The 12770-nt window shown below is 35.3% G+C and overlaps 1 protein-coding gene across 49 annotated transcripts in view; it reads left to right on the top strand.

The window, feature by feature from the left end:
* Positions 1-12770, top strand: part of TTN (titin) — a 272145-nt gene that overhangs the window by 109478 nt on the left and 149897 nt on the right. For 28 of the 49 annotated variants that reach the window (XM_078327303.1, XM_078327298.1, XM_078327296.1 and 25 more), the window contains exons 110-128: positions 838-1242; positions 1709-1771; positions 2208-2285; positions 2443-2520; positions 3107-3193; positions 3423-3503; positions 4828-4911; positions 5311-5394; positions 7415-7498; positions 7715-7795; positions 7937-8017; positions 8171-8254; positions 8509-8610; positions 9068-9172; positions 11415-11495; positions 11676-11753; positions 11988-12071; positions 12227-12310; positions 12579-12659. In XM_078327303.1, coding sequence (XP_078183429.1) covers positions 838-1242; positions 1709-1771; positions 2208-2285; positions 2443-2520; positions 3107-3193; positions 3423-3503; positions 4828-4911; positions 5311-5394; positions 7415-7498; positions 7715-7795; positions 7937-8017; positions 8171-8254; positions 8509-8610; positions 9068-9172; positions 11415-11495; positions 11676-11753; positions 11988-12071; positions 12227-12310; positions 12579-12659 — 1905 coding nt within the window. The remainder of the gene's footprint in view (positions 1-837; positions 1243-1708; positions 1772-2207; positions 2286-2442; positions 2521-3106; positions 3194-3422; positions 3504-4827; positions 4912-5310; positions 5395-7414; positions 7499-7714; positions 7796-7936; positions 8018-8170; positions 8255-8508; positions 8611-9067; positions 9173-11414; positions 11496-11675; positions 11754-11987; positions 12072-12226; positions 12311-12578; positions 12660-12770) is intronic. The other 21 variants (XM_078327290.1, XM_078327293.1, XM_078327288.1 and 18 more) reach the window with 11 other exon arrangements.

Raw genomic sequence — 12770 nt, 5'->3', positions numbered from 1 at the left:
ACTAAAATTATTACATATTTTTATTCTGTTTATTTCTGAGATTTGCACTTCTGCTGACTATTCTTATTTTAAGTATTAGGCTTCCAATTAATTGTAAAGTTGTGAAGTCTCCTCTGCTGTGTTAAATTTAGCATTAGAAATGATGGCTATTTCATATCGCCCCTTTCCCAGGAAAGGAAACCCAGGCAGATGTTTATTCTGCCTCTGTGCAATGGCCTCAGAGAAAGGAGTAGTGAGGGCTAGAAAGAAGGGGCCATTTCTTATTTTTTAATTGTAGTTAACACAAATGTTAAGAGTCATATAAGTGATGAGAGCCCTTAAGAACTTTTAAAATCTGTTATCTAAAAGTACCTAATTGATTTGATTACATAAATTTTAAATGTTTTTATTAAAATGACTAAGGGATCCCATGCAATAGTCAAAAATGTAGGTTTAAAATTAGAACTGTGTTTGAAATAACATTCAGAACGCTTTTTAAAAGCTTAACTGCATAAGCATTAAATATAAATTCCATAAACTTGTCGAATACTAAAATATTCCATTGGAAGAACCTAGGGGTTCTGCAAACTGGAGCTCCTATAGAGTAATGGAAGATGTGACCATAATATTTATTGAATCCATTTTTTTCACACTGGAAACATCCTCAAATCAAGAGTAGAATGTGTCTTGATACTCTACTGTGTTCCATAGTCAATAAAAATTTAAATGGAACCAATAAAAAAATTATCAATAAAATACTGAGATCTGAAATACTGATATTAAGTAGGTAGATATTTGTTTATTGATGCGGTTGGATGGATAGAATTAGTATGCTTATATTATCTTAATCTATTTTAGCTCCTGAAATCATTGATGTATCCTCTAAAGCTGAAGAAGTAAAAATAATGACTATAACCAGACAGAAAGAGATTCAGAAAGAAAAAGAAGCCATGTATGAGAAAAAGCAAGTCATCCACAAGGAGAAGAAAGTCTTCATTGAATCTTTTGAAGAACCTTATGACGAACTGGAGGTAGAACCATACACGGAGCCATTTGAGGAACCTTATTATGAAGAACCAGATGAAGACTATGAAGAGATCAAGGTGGAAGCTAAAAGGGAGGTTCACGAGGAATGGGAAGAAGATTTTGAAGAAGGGCAAGACTACTATGAAAGGGAAGAAGGTTACGACGAAGGGGAGGAAGAGTGGGAGGAGACTTACCAAGAAAGGGAAGTGATTCAAGTTCAAAAGGAGGTCTATGAAGGTATGTATAAACTGAGTGACTCGTTTCCTGCTTTTGCTCATTTTTGTTCAGTTCATTAAATTTTCAATGCCATGAACCTGATTTGCAGTTTATGTGAAATGGATAAAATGATCTTAGATTTTTTAAGGTTAGAAATATTTTAAAAGTTATTTTCTTCAGAGTTACTTTCATACTTTGACATTATAAACTAAATCATTTAGTCCTATTACTGAGACTAAATTGCAAATGCTAATTTCGAATGCAGAAGTTCAAGTTTTACTTTTACTACCTCATTAGTAGTAAAAGTAAAACATAGCTTGATCCTGCTTCAAAACGTAGCCCTAAGAATTGTGTTGGTAATAATGATCCCAAATACAATATTTCACACAATGTACATTATCCTTCCCTTATCTGATTTGCAATTAACACAACCTAAGAGAACTTACCTATTTAAGCATCCCTTCTTATTCCTGTGTTTTTATTAAAGAATCACATGAGAGAAAAGTTCCAGCCAAAGTACCTGAAAGGAAAGCACCACCACCTCCTAAAGGTAAATAAATGGAAATATTTAAATGGACTAGAGCATCAACATCATTATCATGGCTTGTTTGGCAGCAACGTATAAATCAGCAGTTCAATCCAATAGGCACAACTTCTTCTCTAAGCTTTATTGTGTCAATGAATTCTTTTCTTAAAATTTCTATCTAATTCATTTAAAAATATTAAAAGATAAAAATTGTAATAGTAAATTCAAAATAAATGTAATCAAAATATGTTAAGTACAGAAATTTGTACCTAAAGTTCAAAGTTGTGCATAAAGATCAAAGCACCAAACTCATCTCTCTCTTTAAAAAATTATAGATATATCTGTATATATACGTATAGGTGTGTGTAAACATATATATATATACAGGGAAAGAGAGACAGAAAGAGATAATTTTAATAGGAATTCTAAAAGTACTGCAATTTCTTTAAAATGCTTGCAGTTATAAAGAAGCCAGTAATTGAAAAAATTGAAAAGACTTCTCGAAGAATGGAGGAAGAGAAAGTTCAAGTCACCAAAGGTATTATCATTTAAAACATTTCCAGTACCCATGTGCACAAGTAATATGTTTACTGGTCTATACTCACATGTTAGTTATTTATATCATCAGATACTTTTAAATTTTGTGCAAAGCAATATTCTTCAAAACACAAATATATTTGTACATATTTTTTAAGTACCTGAAGTTTCAAAGAAGATTGTTCCACAAAAACCTTCCCGGGTTCCAGTACAGGAAGAAGTTATTGAAGTGAAAGGTATACATCTTTGTCTTTCAGCTACAAGTTTAAAATTTTTATTTATGTGTATGGACATGTATACATATATTGCTAAGTAACTTGCAAATCTGAAACTACCAAAAAAGCACATTTTTACATAATACAAATTTTACATTGAGTTGCACATATGTTTAATTTAAATAATAATATTATCTACTTTTTTTCTAGTTCTGCTTAAAAATTACATCTTTTTTATTTCAAGGAAGGTTTTATGTTTAATTAATAGTTTGCTAACTTTACTATGCAATGCATTCCATTGCATATAATATTCCCTATCCTCTTGTTTATAGAAATACACCCTAACAGATTTGGAAAAGCACAACATTGTGTGTGAAGAAGTTGTGTCTATTTGATTCTCATTTAAGAATGTCTCATAAAGCCTGCATGTGTTGTTTGTCCCTATGGAGCCAAACGTGATTTGTTTTCTTGTCGATACTAAATTTGTTCTCATGCTATAATATTAACCCACTCATTCTGTGTCTAAATACTTAGGGTGTAAAGTCCATGTGTTTGATCTGATATCTTGTACTAAAAAAAATACTAATATGAACTACTCTTTTTAAAGTACCAGCTGTGCATACAAAGAAGATGGTTATTTCAGAAGAAAAGATGTTCTTTGCTTCTCACACAGAGGAGGAGGTGTCAGTCACAGGTATAAGGCAAACTGGAATCGGGGGGCTCAAATGAAAGGGTTTTAGGCAGATTTTTATCCTTCTTGTCTAATTTGTGATCATGTAGACATTTCTGTCTCTTTGTAAATTCTCTGTCATCTTTTTCATTTCATGTTTGTCTCTGTTTTAATTTTTATTTTAATATTCTTTGTAAAATTCATTTGCCACCCACGACATGGCATATCAGTAATTAAAATGTACATTTTTAAGTCCCCGAGGTACAAAAGGAAGTTGTTACTGAAGAGAAAATTCACGTTGCCGTTTCCAAAAGGGTTGAGCCACCACCTAAAGGTATTAGTAATTCATTCTAAGTTTAAACTCTTTTAATAAAAGTTAGCGCAAATTCTATAGTAAACATCTGTTAGCATTAAATAATAGATTTGGTCACTGTCTGCAGACCTATAGCCACTATGTACAAAGGATGTGACAGGGGATGGGAAGAACCATGAGGAAGGGTAGGGAGCAATGAAGTGAAAATTACTGGAGGCTCCCTTCCCTGAAATCTTGTAACCTGTTATTTGGAAACACAGTGTCCTGGAGCCAGGTCACACCAGCTGGCCAGAGCCTATGGTTACATTTTCAGGAATTTTGCCAGCCAGTAGTTTAACACCACCATTATTAAAAATTAGATTACTTAAACTTACAGTTCAATATATTATATTTTCAAATGTTAATAAATACTCAAAACTCATTACCTTCTATTTTACTGCATTTTATTCTTTTTTTTTTTTTTGAGACGGAGTTTCGCTCTTGCTATCCAGGCTGGAGTGCAATGGCGCCATCTCGGCTCACCGCAAGCTCCGCCTCCTGGGTTCAGGCAATTCTCCTGCCTCAGCCCCCTGAGTAGCTGGGATTACAGGCACGCACCACCATGCCCAGCTAATTTTTGTATTTTTAGTAGAGACGGGGTTTCACCTTGTTGACCAGGATGTTCTTGATCTCTTGACCTGGTGATCCACCTGCCTCGGCCTCCCAGAGTGCTGGGATTACAGGCTTGAGCCACCGCGCCCGGCTGCATTTTATTCTTATCTGTGTTTCTGAGATTGTCTCCTTCTTTGTGTCTGTGTGGTGGAAATGCCATATAATATTCTACTGCACATCTCTTTCCAACTCCAGGACAACGATATCACCTTGATAGCCAGGGTGGGAGGGAATGTTTACACCACCTTGGAAATCAGAAGTTTCCAAGCACTATAGATCAAGGCTCCGCCCCCTCCATCCCAGCCAAATTGTTAAACATTTAAGACACAAAAAATCTAACACAATTGTGTTTATGCAACTGCTTTGTAAAAGTAAAGGTTAAAAGAAAACCTAACTTCATAGTTATGACTGTTTGTAAAACGCTGGTGTCTGAGGAACAGACACAGGCACCTCTGAGGAAGGGTTGCTCCCACCTGTTCCTGAGAAAGTGGAGGCTTCTGCCCTTAAAGGAAGGTGACAGCAGTCGCATTTTCTAATTAGCCATTCAGCCATCTTCATTTACTCTCATTTCTAAAGCATAATTTTCTTGCATTCAATTGGTATAAAAAGGGAATCTGTACTCTATTTGATTCTTACAATAACATATGCCTTGTCGAATGCACACTTTCTCAAAAATGGCACATTTCTTTTAAAGTCCCTGAGCTACCTAAGAAACCACTCCCAGAAGAAGTGGTCCCTGTTCCCATTCCTAAAGAAGTGGAGCCCCCAGCACCTAAAGGTAGAATAATATTTGTGAAAAAATAATTCTTGGCATCCATCTTGTATCTTTTTCTATGGGATATTGTATTAACAAAATACCATCTGTAAATCATCTATAATATATTTAATTCTGTGTATACTGATTTCATTTACTTGTTGTGATGTGTTATACAAGTATTAGTAACATTTTTATACTCCAGATCATGCTAACCGGGTCTTTGTCTGCTTGTGTAGTGTATGTAATGTCTATATGGTATTGAGGTGTTTAGCGTTCATTTCTATCACAAATAGGCATATTTAAATTACTTCCTAACTCTCACACTCTTAGTGAACATTTATGCTTCAGTGTAATCTTAAATGTCTCAGAAAGAAGGAGACTAGAATATTCCACATTATTTCAACAATCGTATCTTTAAAGTTCCTGAGGTTCCCAAGAAACCTGTGCCAGAGGAGAAAAAGCCAGTTCCTGTGCCTAAGAAGGAACCTGCTGCTCCCCCAAAAGGTACAGCAGAGCTGATGTTGGGGAGACTCTTTGCTCTCTTTGCTCCAAGTGCCAGCCATTTGCTTTCTGCAATTTTCATATGTACTACGCTGCCTTTGTCTTTTGTCTCTTTTATATTCTCCTGTGTTTTTAATCTTTGTCAGCTTCTGTGCCATACTCTTGACATACTTATTTATTATATGGAATACTCCTAAGACATCATCAAAAAGTGCTATTAAAGGAAGTAGCTATGTCAAACTGCTATCTTAAACTTCTAATATCTTCCCTCTCATAAAGAGGAAATGTTTGTGAAACTTGTCTTCTACAGGCATGTTTCTAGGAAACAAGGTTCATCCATAAAAGCAACTTTTTCTTAATGAAAGTGGTTTCATGCATTATGAAGAGGTTGAGGTAGGCACTGACAACTGGAGAGCGTTTGGCAGAACTGAGTGTTAATTACATAAAGTCGTATACAGTGCCGCGCTTCTTCAAAGTCAATAGGAGTGGGAACATATAGATTTTTTTAAGTTTACTTTCATCATTTTCCTGAGACCTTAGCTGAGCTTTGATATCTGCCATAAATGTTTCAGTTACTTAATTAGAAACCATACCTCTATCAAAGCACCTGTCGTAGAGGTATGTTTGAATGAGAATGTGCTGCTGTGGTATATCACAGTCCCTCGCTTTGGTTTGTTTGGGATTTTTTTGATGATAAAAGGCACTACTTTAACGAAGCACTCAAGCTACAATTGCACACATCTGTTCAGTTATAGAGAGACTCAGCAAGAATTCAACATCATCCAATTTAGGCGAAACCAGACCTAACAAAAATAGTACATTTGAATAGTGTTTTCTTTGCCTGACTTTGCAATGTTTCTATTTTCTTCCTGAATCAAATAAGCTTCTCTCTTTCTCAAACTCTTGGCTCTTTCAAAATTATTTTGATTATCTCACCATTAAATACAAAGGTCGTATTAGTAAAACCAATACTAATGCTAAAGCTACTTGAGACAGGTCGTCTTAGATCAATTAAGCCCATTGTTATTATGTACTCTATTTCTCAATACAAAGCATGAAGAAGTTCTTCTATGTGCTATCTGCAAATTCTTGATTGTGTAAACACTAATTCATTTTCAGCAAAGTCATATATGTCTTTGCTGAGATGCACAGAGGTATCTCTCATTTACTCATAAAACAGATACATATAGTATAATAGCATGTATATATGTATAAATACTACATGTATATATAGCATAATATATACATATATAAATAAACAGCTGTATAATTACACCAAGATATTATAAATGCAAGTGCAGAGGTGCAGGGATTCACAAAAGCTACCAATATCTTATTTAAAATAAGAACAATTACTGCCAATAATGCATGCTGTTAAAATTCATCTTCCAATTGAAAAGTCAACATTATTCCTTCTTAGAATAGATAAATTAAGTACTGTAAACATTTTTTAGATTGAAAACCCTGTAGAAAACTCTAGAGCCCCTTAAAAACAAAAGCCCAAATGCACATACAAAATTTTGCACACAGAGCTCTATAAAGTCAAAAACAAGAGAAGAAATGCAGGGAAGAAGAGTAAGTTATATAGATTCAACTATTCTGAGACTTCCTAGTCTTAATCTAAAATAATCTTAGATAAATTAAACCCATTGTTATTATATACTCCATTTCTCAATACAAAGCACAAAGAAGCTTTCTATATACTATATCCACATTCTTGATTGTTTGTGTAATCACTAATTTGTTTTTAGCAAAGTCATATCAATCTATAAAGGATGAATTCTATGCACAACTTTTGTTACATAACTCATTTTTGCCTAAATGCCTCTAAAACATTATTTGTGATATTTATGACATTGTGATCCTTGTATTACTCTAGTTAAATTTTCTGGATAATTCTGCTGATGCATAGATCAACTATAACAACATATTAATGTACTACGTAAAGATTTGTATATGTGCATATGTTCTTTCATAAAAGTGATATATGTCTGAACTAACATTGTGTCTCAAAAACCTTAAGTCCCAGAGGTGCAAAAGAAGCCTGTCCCTGAAGAAAAGATTCCTGTTCCTGTTGCAAAGAGAAAGGAAGCTCCCCCAGCTAAAGGTGCAGTCACTTTTAAAATAAAGAAGCCCTGTCTTTTGTCTTCGATGTAAAATATTTTGTGTTTAATTATCTATTTATTGAGTTAGTTTAATCATAAATGAATGTTCTGTGGTGAGACTTGAACAAAAGTGTCTATCCACCTGTCTACTTTCTTTAAATAAATGTGCATAGCTACTTTAGAAAATATAAAGTCAATTCTAAAAATGTCTTTTCAAGTTCCTGAAGTACAGAAGAGAGTTGTGACAGAAGAAAAAATAACCATTGTTACTCAAAGAGAAGAATCTCCACCACCAGCAGGTACTTCATCCCATCTCCATGAAATAACCTCATCTTTCCTTCAAGCTTCTTTAATTGCATGTCTTCTCTAATTGCCACTTCTATGTTGCTCATTTATTTGGCCTTTTTGACAAATTTTAAAGTTCAATACTGTCCTTTAAGTGCCAGAAATACCAAAGAAGAAAGTTCCTGAAGAAAGAAAACCTGTTCCTCGGAAAGAGGAAGAAGTTCCGCCACCAAAAGGTATTGTCTCTCCGTCTTCCCAAGAACTGTCTTTACGTTCCAGTCATTTTGTTAGTTTTGTGATATGAGTGCATTGTTGGTATATACCTTTGTTTTGCACTGGGCTTCAATAAGATCACATTACATTTCTAAAAGTGCATAATGTCTCTAAAGTGCCAGCCCTGCCTAAGAAACCCGTCCCAGAGAAGAAAGTTGCAGTGCCAGTTCCTGTCACTAAGAAAGCTCCTCCTCCCCGAGGTAGGATTTGCCTCCATCCTCTGACAGAAAATCTCTGAGTGTGTTTATTCTTCCTTCTCTATCTGGTCTGTGCTTGTACTGATTCGTTGTCTTACTTGCAGTGGAACTTTTGTGTTTATGCCCTCGTGATATGTAACTTGTTTTCCCATTTTGCTAGTCAAAGTGCTGTACTGTGCAACTCTTCCCTAAATCCTGGAAAGTGAGAATTGTTAAAATTCTTGATTTTAAACTTCAACTTTAATGCTTTCTTAAAGCTGAAGTCTCTAAGAAAACTGTTGTAGAAGAAAAAAGATTCGTTGCTGAAGAAAAACTATCCGTCGCAGTTCCTCAGACAGTGGAAGTCATGCAGCATGAAGGTATATAATCGGAAGTTAGAGGAGAAATGAGTTTGTGTGTGTTTCCTCAGAGTCTCTTCTTCTTCCTCATGTGATTATTTACCTTAGAACATGTCCTCATCAGTTATTTCTTTATGTTGGTATTAGAATGTGTCTACCTTTTGTAGCCTTCTGGGACTAAGTCTTTTGTGTCTGTGTTGGACTTGAATCATTTGAAGGAAGTAGATGAGTCCCGAATATGTGAAAATTTTGAAAATGGCCACACTTGGACATAACTCAAATATTCTTCTCAGTCTTGGGCTGTACTTGCCCTCATCTTAGATTAGCTTCCTCCTTCTTATAGCAAGGAAGTACAGTGAGTCTATGTCCTAAAAAGATAGAGGAGCAGTTATTCATGTAGTGACCACATGGCTGTATATACATCTGTATTTCAGCAGGCTGAATTTAAATGAAATCTTATTTTTTAAACTATCTGCAGAGGAGGAATGGGGTTATTCAGAAGAGGAAGAAAGTGTGTCCATTTCAGTTTATAGAGAAGAAGAAAGAGAGGAGGAGGAAGAAGCGGAGGTCACAGAATATGAAGGTACACAATGCGCATAAGCTAGAGAAGATCCGGGTTTCTGGTTAAGTGTTTTCTTTCACGAATTGTTTACAGACCAATGGAAAAAGACACAAAAAAAGTGACACAAATTCAGTGAACATCTACTGGTCTTATTAAATGAATATTTTGATCAAAACACAAGATTCAGGAGCATTATGCTAGATTAAATAAATCCAATGTATTTCTTGTCCATCCCGTCTTACTTGCCTACACAGAATAAAAGAGGCTTTGTATTTAGATATAATTAATCAGGGCAGGTATCTCCATATATATATCCTTTCATTAAACAGGATTTGTCTTCAGCATGGTGGGCTGGCATAAACTTTACCTTAGCAGTCTATTGTCTAATTGGTGTTTCTCCAATGTTGTTTGTACCACAATCCACAGACAGAAATATCTTTTATATCATAATCCTACACAAATGTGCAAAACAGAAAACTTTAATTTTTCACTCTAGATATTTAAAAAATACAAGTCATAACCCATTAAGTCAATTGCAGAAGTCACTAATATATCTTGACTCATAGTTTTAAAATGAACAAGAATATATAACCTCATAACATTCCAGGAGTCAAAACCATATTTGTGAGTCTGAAGCACTGAACACATAGGGCTTTCCTATATTTTACATATGAGAAAATAATTATGTTATTTACGTGACCAGATTGACTTGTTACTCAGATCTTTTCATACCTATAATGCTAATTATCTATAGTTTCTTAAGGACAGAACCAACAAACCATTTCATTTTATCTTTTAATCAATTAAGGCAACACCAGGTTTCCAGCTAAAATCCAGCATATGGCTAAACTTCCCTAAGAAAATTCCTAAGGTCTGCTTTTAAAGAGAAATCAATAAGCTCCTTAACCAAACTGTCTTCCCAGTGAGAAGATGAGTAGAATTAAAGTGCATTTCAATGCCCTAAGTATCTGTTTTGATCTGCCTAATAAAAGATGGTTCACCATGCCCCTTTCTTAAGTTAGAACAAGCCCATGTAAAAATCCAAGGTGCATAGTCTTAATGGAATGCCTTGGAATAGGGCAAGATGGGACATGACTCCCAGGAGGAAGCCCACCAGTTCTGTTATGCTTCCTGGCAGAGGTCATGACGTTGGGCATAAGTCAGGAAGCTGGTAGATTTGAAGATGACGCCATCTTTTCTAAAAGTGTCCATAAAACCAAGTCTGATTTCAGCTTTTGACACTGTAAATTTCCTTCAGTACTCCAGACTCTAGTGAAAAGGAGAAACACTGTGATATTTTTATGTTTTCATTAAATCCAAAAGATACAGCAAAAAGATGGGTGGCTTGTTAGGTTTACTTTCAGTGTAAGGAACAGATATGTTTTTAACCAGACACTTCTATTCCTTACTTAACTTTGGTCAGGTGTGGTGGCTCATACCTATAATCCAAATGCTTTGGGAGGCCAAGGAGAGAGGATTTCTTGAGCACAGGAGTTCAAGACCAGCCTGTGCAACATAGCAAGACCCCATTTCTACAAAAATAAAATTAAAAAACAGCTAGGCATGGTGGCATGTACCTGTAGTCCCAGTTACTCAGGAGGCTGAGGTGGGAGGATCACTTGAGAACAGGAGTTTGAGGTTACAGTGAGCTGTGATTGTACCACTGCACTTTAGCCTGGGCAACAAAGCAGGACTTTGTCTTAAATACACACACACACACACACACACACACACACACACACACACACACATTAAAACTGTATACACGTAGGCTCAAAAATCACGTGAAGCCTCGTGCTTCTTCTACCATACCTGCCTCACAAAAGTGGGGGGGAAACAACATGAAATATTATCTTACAATTCACTTGAATCCTCAGTGTAGGTTTTTGCCTTGTGACCTTCAAATCTAGAATGCTCTGTTATTTGTGAAACTCATCACCAAATTCTTGTGTTCTCGTTAACTTAGCTATTATAATTGTTTTTTGTCTTGTATTGTTCTGTTGTTGCTGTGGATATAAGCATTACTATCTGTATGACACGTGAAAATTAAGTTAATGAAACATATTTCCCATTTCCCATACTCTTTATTGACGCATATGCTTTGATTAAAATGCTCTTTGCGTATTTTAAATAGGAACACGCAGGGGTTTGGTAAGGGTTAAACTTTTGCTATTGTAATTATTCTTTGAAGTGATAAATTAAAGCTAAAATTAAACACGAAAAACACTGTAATTTATCTTCTTTAAAATTGCTGTCATTAAAGTGATGGAAGAGCCTGAGGAATATGTTGTGGAAGAAAAGCTGCACATTATTTCCAAGAGAGTGGAAGCTGAGCCAGCCAAAGGTATACTGACTCTTTCATTAGTTTTATCCCTATGTTAGCTTGTCTCCTCCTTTATGTTTTCTTGTAGCTAATTTATCCATATTGCAAATATTGATAAATATCATGTCTAACAGAAAGATAACACTTTTATTGAAAAGAAATCTGGACATTTCTACAAGTATATTTTATAATCTTTTCAAGTGACAGAGAGGCAGGAGAAGAAAATTGTACTGAAACCCAAAATTCCTGCTAAAATAGAAGAGCCTCCACCGGCTAAAGGTATGATTTCTTTCAAAGAAGTGCAACACTAGTTGTTTGAATATATGTAATAATGCCTTCAGTTTGCATAGCTGTCTACATTTTGTCAGCATACATGTATGAATGTGTTTACTAAGTATAGTCATTAATGTTTGTATATATGTGTGATCTTCTCAAAAAGTGAATCTAAGCCCCAAAACAGTATCAGTTCACATGGAAGGCAAACTCATATTCTTAAACCTGATCTTTCTAAAGTTCCTGAAGCACCTAAGAAAATTGTGCCAGAAAAGAAAGTTCCTGCCCCAGTTCCTAAAAAGGAAAAGGTGCCCCCACCTAAAGGTATACTGGATTTTATTTTACTCTTCAAGACTGTCTTTTTTATCTTTAATTGATACATTCTTTAGATATTTTAAACATTAACAAGAAAATAAGTGTGCCTGTGTTTAGTGTTTTCCATATTGTATGTTTGACGGTGTTGCCTGCTATCTTTTAAGTGCCGGAAGAGCCAAAGGAACCAGTTCCAGAAAAAAGGGTTCCTCCAAAAGTGGTTAAGAGAGAAGAACCTCCCCCAGCCAAAGGTAAACAAACCTCCCCAGGAGAAAAACTAGGAACAGATGGCTTGTCTGCCTTTCCCTCTGCTGCTGTCCTTTCTTTGGGTCATATCGTTTACGTGTAGGTTATTGGTGTTGGTTGGTGACAATGGTGTCTTGGGTGGAGTATTCCTCGTGATGTTTATTTGTGTGTGCCTTATAAATTCTTCTACCCTAAAATCACAGTATTTTCTGACTAATATATTTTTTAAGTCCACTTTAATATGACTCCCTAATCCTAAAATTATCTTTTAAGTGACTGAGAGGCACATGCAAATTACCCAAGAAGAAGTTCTTGTTGCTGTAACTAAGAAAGAGGCGCCTCCCAGAGCAAGAGGTACATCGCCCTTCCGTTATGCACAATATTGTCCTTGCCCTACTCTCTTGACCAAACACACTGGTTATAGGTGTTTGTTTTTGTTGTTGTTGTTGTTACAGTTGTTGTTTT

Source organism: Callithrix jacchus, chromosome 6 (assembly GCF_049354715.1).
Source record: "Callithrix jacchus isolate 240 chromosome 6, calJac240_pri, whole genome shotgun sequence".
Classification (NCBI taxonomy): Eukaryota; Metazoa; Chordata; class Mammalia; order Primates; family Cebidae; genus Callithrix; species Callithrix jacchus.
The sequence above is the reverse complement of the archived record's forward strand: the minus strand, read 5'-3'. Positions and strand labels throughout refer to the sequence as shown.